Source organism: Panthera leo, chromosome C1 (assembly GCF_018350215.1).
Source record: "Panthera leo isolate Ple1 chromosome C1, P.leo_Ple1_pat1.1, whole genome shotgun sequence".
Taxonomy (NCBI): Eukaryota; Metazoa; Chordata; class Mammalia; order Carnivora; family Felidae; genus Panthera; species Panthera leo.
The window spans coordinates 75787283-75801599 of record NC_056686.1 but is presented as its reverse complement, the minus strand read 5'-3'; the positions used below and the strand labels follow the sequence as shown (position 1 = coordinate 75801599).

Here is a 14317-nt window from a genome sequence, read left to right as displayed (position 1 = left end):
AGTCCCCCTCCAGAGTAAAGATTCAAAGAAATAAGAGCACTATTTTTCAGTGACATAGATGGTCATTTGAAAATAGGCTATCTGGGGGCAGCTGGGTGGCTCAGTCGGTTGAGCTTCCAACTTTGGCTCAGGTTATGAGTTCGAGCCCCACGTGGGCTCTGTGCTGACAGCTCAGAGCCTGGAACCTGATTCAGATTCTGTGTCTCCCTCTCTCTCTGCTCCTCCCCTGCCCTCACTCTCTTAAAATAAATAAACATTAAAAAAAAAAAAAAAAGTTAAAGAAAATAGACCATCTGTCAGTCTCATCTCTTCTTCAGTATGTAAGCTGAAAGAAGTTTTTTTAAACTATAAAAAGTTTTTTTTTTTAAAGGAGAGAAATATTCAGGAAAGAAATACTTGTTTTTTAGAAAAGTGATTACTTTTGCTTCTTGGTTCTTCAGCTACAAACAGACATGACAAAAGAACTAACACAACTATAAAAAATCATTTGTATTCAAATGTATTTTCAAGATTTCAAGATCTGACATAGGCACAAAGAAAAGAAAGGAATTAAAACAAGTATAAACAAGTCAGTTATGGACTGACCTCAACTTGAAATATGTTAAAAAATATTTTAGTAGTACTTTTAAAATGATGGAAGTAAATTTCTTCTTCAACTCGTCTCAATCATCTCGAAATATCAGTGAGCTAAACTCCTACATTAAGGCAAAATCTCATTTTAAATACTAATTTAATTGATGAATCATTTCATTTAAAATTGCTAATCCAGGGAAAGAGTTTTTGTAAAAAACGTTTTATTGCTACAAAGGGAAACATGGTCACAAAAAGCCTTTAAGCGTATCTTAACGCAAATTACTATTCAATGTCCAATGCAGTAAAAAAATACACAGTCAGAGCACAAAATACTTGCCCAATTTATCTCTTCTAGGGTAAGTATTGAAAACATTAATGCACACTTGAATATATACTCCCAACAGCAGCATTTAAGTTCAAATGATTAGAATAGATATACTAACAATACACATCTGTTATCCTTAACACCAATTAAAGTAATAAAAATTAAGCTTAAAAATTATACAAACAATTTATCTAATCTAAGTTGGTAACTATAAAAACTAAACTAAAATAGTCTTACCCTCATTTTATTAAACAAATGCCAAACATTTAGAAATTATATAAAACAAATCTGAATGTGTGGAATGCATGCAATATGGGTGTTAACTCTCATATTTTAAACTATTAAAATTCTTACCCTTTTCCACATTACAAGAGAAATTTAAAGCTTCTTTTAAATCTGACTAATACCTTCTATTTAATTTTCTTCAGGTTGGTCAACAGGGAAGTCAACAGGCTTTTCCTTTGCTGCTTCTTCCTCTACTTCCTCTCCTTTCCCCACTCCTCCCTCCCCCACTGCTTCTCCCTCCCCGGCTGCCTCTCCTTCCCCCACTGCCTCCTGGTCCCCTGCTTCCTCTGTGTCTCCAGCTCCCTCCACTCCTCCTCCTTCTCCCACTTCTTCTGCTTCCTCCACTTCTTCTACTTCCTCTACTTCCCCCACTTCCTCCACTTCCTCCTCCTCCTCCTCCTCTTCTTCAATAGGTTCATCAATCTTTTCTTCCTCCTCCTCATCTCCTTCTATTTGTTGATCTTGAGAATGATCTTGAATTTCAAAAGGATTCTCACCCTAAAAACATGAGGAAAAACAGCTTTTAAAATCAGCATATTCATTTTTGTTACCAGTGCAATTTTTATTTGCTGTAACATCAAAAATAAATACACTCTGAAGCTTTTTAACTTATGACAAATCATGACATATTTGTTCAGTACCTATTTCATACCAAAGTGGATAAATAAATTACTGAAGTCATTTCTTTATATTCCATAAACTGGAACGCTTAAAGGCCACATTTTCCTAACCTAATTTCTAAAATCATATGCATATGACAAAAGCAAATATGTGGGTTCTGGTAGAAACAGATAGAGATTTATGTCCTACTCAATTACACCAGGATTCAATGTACTTCTGTGGTAGGATCTCTGAAAACAGGTTAAGAGTGGAAAAGCTTTGGGGCATCTGGGTGGCTAAGTCGCTTAAGCGTCTGATTTCGGCTCAGGTCATGATCTCACGGTTCATGGGTTCGAGCCCCCGCGTCGGGGTCTATGCTGACAGCTCAGAGCCTGGAGCCTGCTTCGGATTCTGTGTCTCCCTCTCTCTCTGCCCCTCCCCTGCTCATGCTCTATCAAAAATAAGTAAACATTCAAAAAAAATTTTAAAGAAAAAAAATGGAAAAGCTTTGAAACAGTCACTGTAGGAAGCACATTACATCGGTTGGTAATGCGCAAAATCACTGTGAACTGCAGCGAAAACCTGGCAAACACAGCAATGGTACAATTCCATAATACTTGCAGTGAAGACAGTCTAACCACAGAGGGCATAGTGCTGGGAACTGGTAAGTGGTGGAAGAATGAGTGAGGACTTTTGGAATGGCAGCACTGCATTGTTGGAAGGACTGACCATGAGTATCCAGGCGAGGGGGTGAAGTAGAAGCAGTTGAAGAAATGGGATAAATTGATGAACTGATTATATCTTCATAGGACAAAGATTTAAAAAGATATTCTGTCAGACTGAGAGCACTTGAAAGTTGAAAGAGTTTTTAAGACATGACCAGAGCTGACCATGGGCAGAGGATGTTCTGGGGAATAACATCAGGGAACACAGCAGACAGGAAAGCTGAACAAAGGGATACCATTGAGTAACTCGACACCAGTGCTTCTTGAATTTTAACATGTTTCTGAATCAATTGGGATCTTGCTCAAATGCAACTCTCCATTTCTAATGAACTCCCAGGAAATACCAATATTGCTGGTCCACGGATCACATTCATAGTAAAAAATTCTAGAAGAGTTCTCCTTAGTTTAGGTACTTTCTACATAATATGCACATGTGGTAAGCTAAGGAAGCCTACTGCTGTCTGGCTGAACCAGTTAACAGAAGCTGGGGAGATAAAAGTTTATCTAATTTGGAAGTGAAATACAGGGAGCACCCGGGTGACTGAGTCAGTTAAGCATCTGATTCTTGGTTTCGGCTCAGGTCATGATCTCACAGTTCGTGGATTTGAGCCCCATTATCAGGCTCCACAGCTGGCAACTCAGAGCCTGCTTGGGATGCTCTCTCTCTCTCCCTCTCCCTCTCTGCCCCTCCCCCACTCACACCAGCTCTCTCTCTCTCTCTCTCTCTCAAAATAAAATAAACTTAAGGTCCACAGTAACTACACATGTTAAGACATATCCCTCAAGTCCTCCTTTGTTTAAAAATCAAGAATAAAGCTAACATTATGATCTGCTATCAGACTCCTGAATCTCTCTCAAATGATCCACGGTGAGAAAGAAATGAGAGAGGAATGACTTCTTGTTCCCTCTCCCAACAAATCCCAACAATTAGGAAAAACAATGTTTTTACCTATATGCAAGATATTAAGTAAAAGTCTTCCTAATGTTGCACTATATTTTAATATCAGTTACTATGTCATCATTTGATTATAAAGATATTACAATGTAACCTAAAAAGGTTTTGCCCTAAAGTCTTACCTTAACGAAACGTTCATATCGCGCCTTCACTATTGGATTATTTAAAATGCTTGTAGCAGTCAAGACACTCTCTCTTTTTATTTGTTCTTTATAAGCCTATGAAAAATAGAACACAGTGAGGTACCTGAAAACCATGCCATGAATATTTCTATAATTAAAACAACATTGTATGCTCAAATTCCTAGATTTAAATTATTTCTCTCCTGGCAAATTAAGCTATAAAGCAACAACTACTGTGACACAATCTAAACCATCCATGATTAACATAATGAAGATTCAATAAGCCAATCAGACTCATTCACTCAGTTACTACATATGACACATCTAGGTCTACTAAACAGTTGCTCTCCTTTCTACTATACATGCACTTTCCCCCACCCTAACTATTCTAACTACTAATTTTCATGCTATCAAAAGAGAAAGAACAATTTTTCATACTGCTAGAATAGTCTTCCTCTGGGCTATAGTTAGCCTAAGACTGCATTATACAAAGGAGGACAGGTTAATATGAAATGTCTAGTTGCCAGGGCGCCTGGGTGGCTCAGTCAGTTAAGCATCCGACTTCAGCTCAGGTCATGATCTTGTGTTCCATGAGTTCAAGCCCTGCGTCGGGCTCTGTGCTGACACTTCAGAGCCTGGAGCCTGCTTCAGATTCTGTGTCTTCCTCCCTCTCTGCCCCTCCCCCACTCACGCTCTGTCTCTGTCTCTCAAAAATGAATAAATGTTAAAAAAAAAAAAAAAATGTCTGGGGGCGCCTGGGTGGCTCAGTCGGTTAAGCGGCCAACTTCGGCTCAGGTCTTGATCTCCTGGTTCGTGAGTTCAAGCCCCGTGTCAGGCTCTGTGCTGACAGCTCAGAGTCTGAAGCCTGTTTTAGATTCTGTGTCTCCCTCTCTCTGACCCTCCCCTGTTCATGCTCTGACTCTCCCTGTCTCAAAAATAAATAAAACGTTAAAAAAAAAAATTTTAAAAAAAAATGTCTAGTTGCCAAAAAAGTGTCAAGGGAATGCCAAAAGAGAAGAGAAAGGACGAAGATTTTTAAGAGATTATATGTGCTCAAAGTGACTAACAAAGTCTAAGTTAAATGAAAATCACATCAATACAAAATATGAATTTAAGACCCAAGTATGCTCTATTTAAAACTTAAGCCTGTAATATTTGAATTTTTAAGTTTGCTTCTCAAACAAGCTAGTTTCTCACAATATAAACATTTGAAATAAACTGGACTAAATAAAACCAACCAATTTAGAAGCAGAAATATGCCAATCAAAAAGAAAACAGTACTTTTTTCCTAGAATATTTTAGTAAATTCTACTAAAAAATGTAACAGTAGATAGTAACTGGTAATGCTAGTTTTTTTTTATTTTTCCCAGCCATCAGAAAAATGTAGGTTATGATTAAATCTTTCCGTTTTGTTCTAAAACACACACTCTCTCTCATAAAACTGTTTTGAACCAACTTAAAAAAGTGTTAATGAAAAAAACAGTTCAATAGCTATGATTTCCTGAATGCTTACACTATGTGTCAGGCACTATTTTTTTTTTTTTTTTAATTTTTTTTTTCAACGTTTTTTATTTATTTTTGGGACAGAGAGAGAGAGAGCATGAACGGGGGAGGGGCAGAGAGAGAGGGAGACACAGAATCAGAAACAGGCTCCAGGCTCCGAGCCATCAGCCCAGAGCCTGACGCGGGGCTCGAACTCACGGACCGCGAGATTGCGACCTGGCTGAAGTCGGACGCTTAACCGACTGCGCCACCCAGGCGCCCCTGTCAGGCACTATTTTAAGTGTCTTTTCTATTGTAACTAACTTAATCTTTAAACAGTCATGCAAGAGTAGAATGATTATCTATCCCCATTTTACAAATAAGGAAACTTGGACAAAGAAAAGCTAATTTACTTGCTTAACACATCACGTACTGGACCAGGATTCAACCCAGGACTTCTTGCTCCAGAGCCCAATCTTAACCACCATGTTTAACTAAACTACTATGCTACACTGCCTCTCTAGTTATCTTTACAGTTTTTCACACATGAGATTAATAGGACTGTATGTAAGCGGGTAGGTGTGAAACAACAGACGTTAAAGGACAATAAAGGATTAATGAACATTTCAATGACTTCATCAAGACAGGTCAAAACTTACCTGCTTCCCTTTGATATGATCAGGAGATTTTAAGTGCTGCTGCACTGAACTATGCAAAGCAGGGATATACACACTGCATGCACTGCAGTGAACAGTCTCCACTTTCATCATGTGATCATCTGCAGTAACACCTACAAAAGAAAGCAAGTTATTAATAAGTAATGATTCATATATTCTTATTTTTGACAAAACGAGTTTTTATTATTTCGTTTCTATGGTTATTTATACCCCCTTCTTCCAAAAAGAAGATCAAGATATGTAGGTTGAGTTTTTCTACTACGTTTCATAAATCTGCATATATAGATTAAAACTATGGATAACAGATTAAAATTATAAAGCAGAATTACATTATATTTCCTTGCATATTCTACAATCCTGCTCTGAGTCCCAGGAGTCTGTCCCCCAAATATATAATATGAAAGAAGACAAATGTTGATTTTTGTACTAAAAAAAAGAATTTCCATAAAAATGAATATGGGTAGGCAAGGATAGGGAAAAAGAGGTCAAAATTGGGATTCACAAAAAACAAAATATATGTTGGACCTTGAAAACTGTGATCAAGATTTATTACAAGCGAAGTTATAATGTATGCAAGGGAAAGGTGAGAGAAAATGGCACTTTGTGGGAGTTCCAAGTAATTCAATATAGCTGGGGCACTGAGAATAAAGAAGGGACAAAAGAGACAAAAAGAGCAGGGCCTATATCATGGAGAACTTTGCATGCCAGGCATAGGAATTTGAAGTTTATCCTATAGAGGATGGAGACCCAGTTAAACTTCTTGAAGTACTACAGTCATGTAGTAGACTTAAGAGATAAGACTGAAAGTAAGGGCACTAGTTGGGAAAATAATACAACTGCCAAGAGAACGATAAAGACTTGAACAGATGCAATATTTAAAGAGGTAAAGAAGCAGACTTGGAAGATATTTAAAAGACAGAACCAATAAGATACAATGTTATAGATATAATAAAGTAAAATTACTTAGGACTAACTTCATACTTGTGGCTTAGATGGTGGGGCTACCTTCCAAGGAAAATGAAAGACCAGTCTTCTGAGTTTTTGTTTTCTTAATGGGGTGGAATAAGCCCAAAGAGCACACAAAATTTTTTTGATACGTTCCTTTTGTAAGACTGCTGAAGAGAAAGGCCAATAAGCATCTCGATGTTCAAGAGAAGAGTTCAGAAGATAGATCTGTGTTAGAGACAGAAGTATGTAAGTAATCAACACAGAGGAGATAGTTTTAAGCTCTGAGATTAGATGAATCATAAGGAAGGAATATAAAAAGAGAAGATCATGGAACTGAAAACAGAATACTGGGAAATATCAACTTCTAAAAGCTTCATAGAGAGGGGCACCTGGATGCCTCAGTTGGTTGAGCATCTGATTTTTGATTTCAGCTCAGTTCATGATCTCAGTTCAAGCCAAGTCAGACTCGGTGTGGAAAGCACAGAGCCTGTTGGGGATTCTCTCTTCACCCCTCCCCTGCTTGCTCTCTCTGTCTCAAAAATAAATAAATTCTTAAAAAAATAATAAAAATAAAATAAAATAAAATAAAATAAAATAAAATAAAATAAAATAAAATAAAATAAAAACACAATGAGTAAGAAAAGGAATAAAGAACCTCAGGACAGTGAGCTACCACAGAAACTAGGGGTGGAAACAGATTCACAAAAAATAGTGGAAAATGTTAGAGAAGTAAAATAATGATTCAGAAGAACCTACTGAATCACCCTACTGGTATCGGGAATCTCTGTCAGAGCAGTTTTGGTAGACCACTGGTAACATCAAGTGGTCTACTGTGGCGAAGTAGTAATGGGTAGTGAAGACAAAGATCAGTATGGACTATGCTTTAAAGAAGAATGGTTGTTTAATAGGAAAGCAAGTTTTAGGGGAACTAGTATCTGTTTTTCTTTTCTTTTTTAAAGATGGAGATTTTGGGGGGCACCTGGGTAGCTCAGTCAATTGAGCGTCTGACTTCAGCTCAGATCATGATCTTGCAGTTGATGAGTTCGAGCCTTGTGTCTGGCTCAGTGCTGACAGCTGGGAGCCTGGAGCCTGCTTCAGACTGTGTGTGTGTGTCTCTCTCTCTCTGCCCCACCCCCGCTCGTGCTCTGTCTGTCTCTGTCTCAAAAATAAAATAAAATAAAATAAATTTTTTTAAAAGATGCAGTTTTTTTTTTTCTTTTTTAAAGATGAAAGCATAGGCTTCAGGGACAGAATCAAGAGGAATAAAAAGACAGAAAAACAGAAGAGTTCACTATTTGAGCAAAAGTCCTTAAAGAGATGAGAAGTGAGAAGGCAGAATGTAAGAATTCACTTCCACCTAGAGGAAAAGCTGATTTTTCTTGTAAAACTGAAGTGAGAAACATAATGGTAGGTAGTGATAAATTCGTAAACATGAGAAGAGGAAAAGGAGGTCACCTCTGATGACCTACTCACGGCTACCACATATGATTCGATCACACTAGTGGGCAGCATCTACACTGAAATAGATTATGGTAAGTAAAATATATGTGTTAATTTCTAATACACTTTGTTTAAATACTTACCTTCCATAACATCTTTTTCAATTATTTTAACTACTTCTGTTTGATTATTTGTCTGCTGTTTACGAATAGATGTTTTCTTGAATTTATTCACCATACATTCCTATAAAACAAAATAGGAAGAAACACAAAAAGTTTTCACTGAGCTTAGCATCAAACTCAGCCTATGGAAGATAACATCTGTTATATAAGAACTAATATCTGTCCTCAAGGAGTTTATAATTCAGTTGAAAAAGACTATCGTTAAATACAAATACAAATAAATTACTGGGATACTTACAAAAAATATTCACTTTCAAAGTGTATTTTAGGCATAAAGAACAAGAGAAATCAAACAGAGCTGGAAGAGTTAAGAGAGGTCTTCTCAGGGCAGGTGGTACATTAAAGTCCTAAATGACAGGAACCAGTTAAGGAATGAAATTAACAGAAAGAAATTTCTGTAAAGGTACACAATTCTGCATGGATGGGGAAGAATGAATGATCACTGTGTTTCTAACCTCCTAACAATTCCATGTCTTTTGCCCAAACTAACTATATGTACAATTAGCAGTCCAGCTCTAGCCTCTTCCTTAAACATCCCTGGCCCCAACTATCCTCACCTTTTCCAAACCCCCCTGCCTACACCCTCACTCCTGGCCCTCCGACTTAACTGTGTCATCTGTGTATAAATGAGTGTGTTCTTTCCAATTACTCTGAGTTCACTAAGGGTGGTATCTGTGTCTTCAGTCCTTGCATAGCACCTTTTGTTAAACAGTCAAGAAAAACTGTTGAACTAGTGACCACACACTGATAATAGAAAGGACACTAAACAGACATCAGCTCTCTAGCTCTGAATTCAGACTGCCACTTAACTGGAAGAGTCACTACACTGCTCTGAGCATGATCTTTCATGATAAAAAAGAACTGTGATGACGCTCAAATGAAATAATGAATGAAAGTACCCAGCACAACACTAGGTACACAGTAGACTCTCAACTTATGATAGCTGATTCTGCATCAATAATCAGGTGTTAAAGGAATTCTTTTTCCTGACACCTCTGCCATAAACTACTGTAAAAACATAAAATATTCTTTCAAATTACAAATCTAAAATCTTTACAGAGGAATTCACATCTAGTTTTTTTTTAAAAAACTCTCTAAGTGACTCTTAAAAACTGAGAACAAACTGAGGGGTGATGGGGGGTGGGAAGGAGGGTAGGGTAGATGATGGGCATTGAAGAGGGCATCTTTTGGGATGAGCACTGGGTGTTGTTTGGAAACCAATTTGACAATAAATTTCATATATTAAAAAAAAACTCTCTAAGTAGTCAATTAAATTTTTAGAAACTTGGAAGAGAGGTGGGAAACTGAAAAACTAAGAAATTAAAATACAAATAAAGTGCCTCTTGATTTAAAAACAGCTACTTACATGCAAAAACTCCATAACTACTTTATCAAATTTGGTTTGTTTCTGAATATGATCCAATGTTTCCTGGTGTGAAGAACTTTCCAGATGTAGCTCAATATCTTTTTCTTCAAACGTTCGGAATTTACAAAATGAACATGTGAATGCCATTCTATAAAGAAAAAAAAGTTTTCCTTAAATATTGCCTTATTTACTGAGAGTTCATAAGACCATGCCAATAAAACTAATTTTACCAAAATAAATGATTTCCTTTATACCATCTTATGGTTGATCTAAATTTAGCTGAAGTCAGAAAAAACAGTATTTCTTTAAATATTTGGCCAACACTGCTATTATATACCACGTTGCAAATAATGGAATCAGTGGATCTATTTAATCTAGTCCTAAGCTATCCACTTCAAGTTTAGAGTTATAAAGCCAAAGCAAACTTCCAAAAATACCAAGTTCCGAAGTTCCACTACTTATTTTTATACTCTGTTCCACTCTCAAGCTTGCAGTCCACTAAGGTAATAACCAACAAAGCCAGGTGAACATCAGACAACCATAATTCACTCCTTTGGAGCTGTTGGGTGACCAAAAACCCTACCTTCTAAGGACCACTTCAGGATGACTGACAAGGCTAGATAAATTTAGAAGCTCAGAAGCCACTCCAATATGAATTTCCCTTTGTTCTCCTATAAAGTGTTCCTATCTTATGTATTCCTTTTATTTCCTTTTCCTTGAATTATAACAATAGTTTCTTCATTGGTTTGTCTCTAGTCTCCATTTTCCAATTCTTTTTTTTCTTAATGTTTGTTTATTTTTGAGAGAGAGAGAGCGAGTGCACGCAAAAGCCAGGGAGGGGCAGACCGACGGAGACATAGAATCTGAAGCAAGCTCCAGGCTCTGAACTGTCAGCACGGAGCCCAATGCGGGGTTCAAACTCACCAACCGCAAGATCACGACCTGAGCTGAAGTCAGATGCTTAACCAACTGAGCCACCCAGTTGCCCCTCTAATTAATTCCTTATATCACTATTATATTAATTTTCCTAGTTAAAACTTTGGGATCTGGAGCCTACTGCTGGGTTTATATCAGAGCCCCCTTGTGAGACACTGGGCAAATTACTTGACTTCTCTGGATCACAGTTTTCTTATCTTAATGCAATGAGAACCCTTACAGAAGTATCATTGAGGATGGAAAAAAAAATGTATATAAAGCCCTTAGAACAGTTCCCGCCACACAGTAATAATTCAATTAATTAGTCACTTCCTAAAAGAGACAACAGCACTTTACTGGCTTCACTGACTTAAGCATCATAAAACAAAGTCAAAACACTTTTAGCTGCCCTTAAAAAAAGTTTTTAATCTCTCCTATATCTTGTTGGCTTTACCCACTAAATACTTTTATTTTTTTTTAAGTTATTTATTTTGAGAGAGAGAGAGAGAACACAAGCGAGCACAAGAAGGGAAGGGCAGAGAGAGAGGGAAGGAAAATCCCAAACAGGCTCCACACTGTCAGCACAGAGCCTAAAGTGGGACTCGATCTCACAAACCGTGAGATCATGACCTGAGCCAAAATCAAGAGTCAGACATTTAACCAACTGAGCCACCCAGGTGCTCCCCTACTAAATATTTATAAAGAAAATTTTTTTAAGGTTTATTTACCTTTGAGAGAGATGGAGAGACAGAGGGGCAGAGAGAGAGGGACACACAGAATCCGAAGCAGGCTCCAGGCTCTGAGCTGCCAGCACAGAGACCGATGCGGGGCTCCAACTCACAAACCAAGAGATCACAACCTAAGCCGAGGTTGGACACTCAACCAACTGGGCCACCCAGGTGCCCCATCCCCCTACTGAATGCTTTTAACAGTATCTGGCACACAGTATGTCTTCGTTAAATATTCAAATTAAATCACACTTGCCAACCCCCACTAGAGCCCTGTTCAATCTACACAGCTTTCCATATCCAGAATATGAATGAAAGGTCCCTGTTTCCTTGCTGTAACCTCGAGCCATGCCCTCTACCAGGGCTGCCTAACAGCTCCTACCATTTATTTTATTTATCCTACCATTCCCAAGTCAGTTCAAATACTGCCTCCATCCATTTCCCTGATTTTCCTGCACTCCTACTGAGAAGTCACCTCCTGTAAGATCATTTTGTACTTCTCTTCTGGCACTCTTCCCTTTATACTATTGTTTGTTTATAGCTCTCACACCCCTGTCCCCTCCCCCCCGCTCCCTCTACTCCATTATATTGAAAGCATTCAAATATCCAAAAAGAATGTATCGCAAGAATAGTTATTTATTGTCAGTCTCTTACCTTCCTAACTCAAAGCAAAACTGCTCTGATAAATTATGATAATTTTAGACTATTGTAAAGGATTCTTATTCTAAAATGACAATTTAATTGAACTGACATACTTTAGCTTATATGAGATTTATATTTACAGCTAAATGAAAGTTCAGTTCTTTCATTTTCTCCAATTCACACGTGTATATTAACACAGATATATCATATCCAAAGCTTTAGTTTTTTTAAACTTTTTTTTAATGTTTATTTTTGATAGAGAGAGAGAGAGAGAGAGCACATGCGCGTGTGCAGCGGAGGGTCAGACAGAAGGGAAACAGGATCTGTAAAGGGCATCTTTTTAGATTAAACTCTTCTACTTTTACATTATCTTCCTGGAGAGATCATGCACTATAAAAAAATTCAAGACATTTTTAAGGACTGTTAAACTGCTTCCCAGTAAGTAGTTAAAACCATATTATTTGGTTACCAGCAATTATAAGTGTGTGCTTTGATTGTATCCATGTTAGTCAATCAATGTTTCTTTTCTCCTAATAAAATGCCATGCTATTATTTAAATTCCCAGTTTATCTTACAATGAGTTTCAGCGTTTCCCCTAAAACTATTAACTAGCTATTGTTCCTTCACCCAATCATATATTAGGCATCTTGTTTTTACTTTTTAAAACATACTGGTTGGGTGATATTTACCTTAGATATTAATCATTCTTGTGTTTATAATATTTTCCAAGTCTGTCTGTTTTCAAGGTGTAAAGTTTTATTGAAACTAATGTGGTCATTATTTCCTTTGTAATTTAATCTACCACTTTTAAGCTTAGAAAAAAGACTTCTGCAGCAATTAAAATATTCTATTTTATTTTCCTGTTATTTTCCATTTTGTAGGTTCTTTAATCCAATGGATTCATCTTCACTGGTGTAAGAAAGGGTCTAAACTATTTTTCTTATTGTTCAGTTGTTCAAGCAACCCCCCCCCCCTTTTTAAGCAATTCTCCTTTTGTTTGCAACATCTGTATTATATATTACATTCTTACATATAACACATGTATTTAGAGGTTAATAATCCTATTATACTAATAGCCTTTTTTTAGTGCCACATATTTTTAACTATTACAGCTTTCAAATGTTTCGATTATCTAGAAAAGCTAGTACTTACTCATCTACTCTTCTTTTACAGAATCTTCTTTGGAATCAAGATTGATGACACTTGTTACATTTCTACTATTTAGTTTTTCTATCCAAGAATATCACTATGTCTCCATGTAGTCAAATCTCAAGACTTTGTGGTTTTCTTCATGTCATGATGCATATTTCTTTTTTAAGAATACTGTATTTCTAGGTATTTTTTATTTTTAAATTACCATTAGGGATGGAACTCTTTTTTCTTATTTTTCTCAGTGGTGACTGCACATAAATACCAAGAATCAAAAATATTCCTATGTATCTTTGATCAAGCCTCTTCATTTGACCCCATAAATTTTCTCACATTCCAACTGATGTATTTGCATTTCCTAGGAAACTGTTTTTTAATAAGACCAATTTTCAGACTCTACTAAGCACAAACCTGTATCCATCTCCATATTTCTCACTGTTTTTTTCTCTTCTGCGCCTTTGTTTTTCTCGCCGAGCCTCAATACGTCGCTTTTCTTCTTCTTCATTTTTAGGATCAGTTTTTGCTAGGATATCAACAAGAGTCAAAATTAAATATCATTTTTCCATCCTCCCTTTTCAGTTCCCACTTCATAAACCATTAAACATGCAAGGTATATTTGGTGATCACAATCTAAATTGAACTCACCAGAAAAATCAGTTTGAGATTAACCAGTATTTCTTAAACTTCTTTCATTTGAATATCATTACCATGGCTTCAGTGTTTTGGTTTTTTTTTTTAATTTTTTTAATGTTTGTTTATTTTTGAGAGAGAGAGAGAGAGAGAGAGAGCGAGCCCAAGCTGGGGAGGGGCAGAGAGAGAAAGATGAAGACACAGAATCTGAAGCAGGTTCCAGGCTCCGAGCTGTCAGCACAGAGCCCAACGTGGGGCTTGAACCCAAGAGCCATTAGACCATGACCTGAGTCAAAGTCGGACGCTTAACCGACTGAGCCACCCAGGCACCCCTATGGCTTCAGTGCTTTTAAATACGTTTCTCATGTTCATGACAAACTGCATAGTAATTACAACTGTAGAAATTAGATCCTTTGAATCACCTAGTGTAGTCACTAATCACTCATAAACATCAAAATTACCCAGAGACACTTTTTAAAAATGCACATGCCCTGGTCTACCCCTCTTCCCTAAATCCTTATTTAGGATGGAGTCAGATCATCTATATGTTTTAAAAGGCTTCTCACATGATTT

The 14317-nt window shown here is 37.0% G+C and overlaps 1 protein-coding gene across 5 annotated transcripts in view; it reads right to left on the bottom strand.

Annotated features, from left to right (window-relative positions):
• Window positions 1-526: 526 nt before the first annotated feature.
• ZNF326 (zinc finger protein 326) overlaps window positions 527-14317 on the bottom strand; it is a 35147-nt gene continuing 21356 nt past the window's right edge. For all 5 annotated transcript variants that reach the window (XM_042952729.1, XM_042952730.1, XM_042952732.1 and 2 more), the window contains 6 exons: window positions 13526-13637; window positions 9681-9828; window positions 8276-8375; window positions 5727-5857; window positions 3586-3681; window positions 527-1681 (listed from right to left, as the gene is read on the bottom strand). In XM_042952729.1, coding sequence (XP_042808663.1) covers window positions 1313-1681; window positions 3586-3681; window positions 5727-5857; window positions 8276-8375; window positions 9681-9828; window positions 13526-13637 — 956 coding nt within the window. In that variant the 3' untranslated portion in view covers window positions 527-1312. The remainder of the gene's footprint in view (window positions 1682-3585; window positions 3682-5726; window positions 5858-8275; window positions 8376-9680; window positions 9829-13525; window positions 13638-14317) is intronic.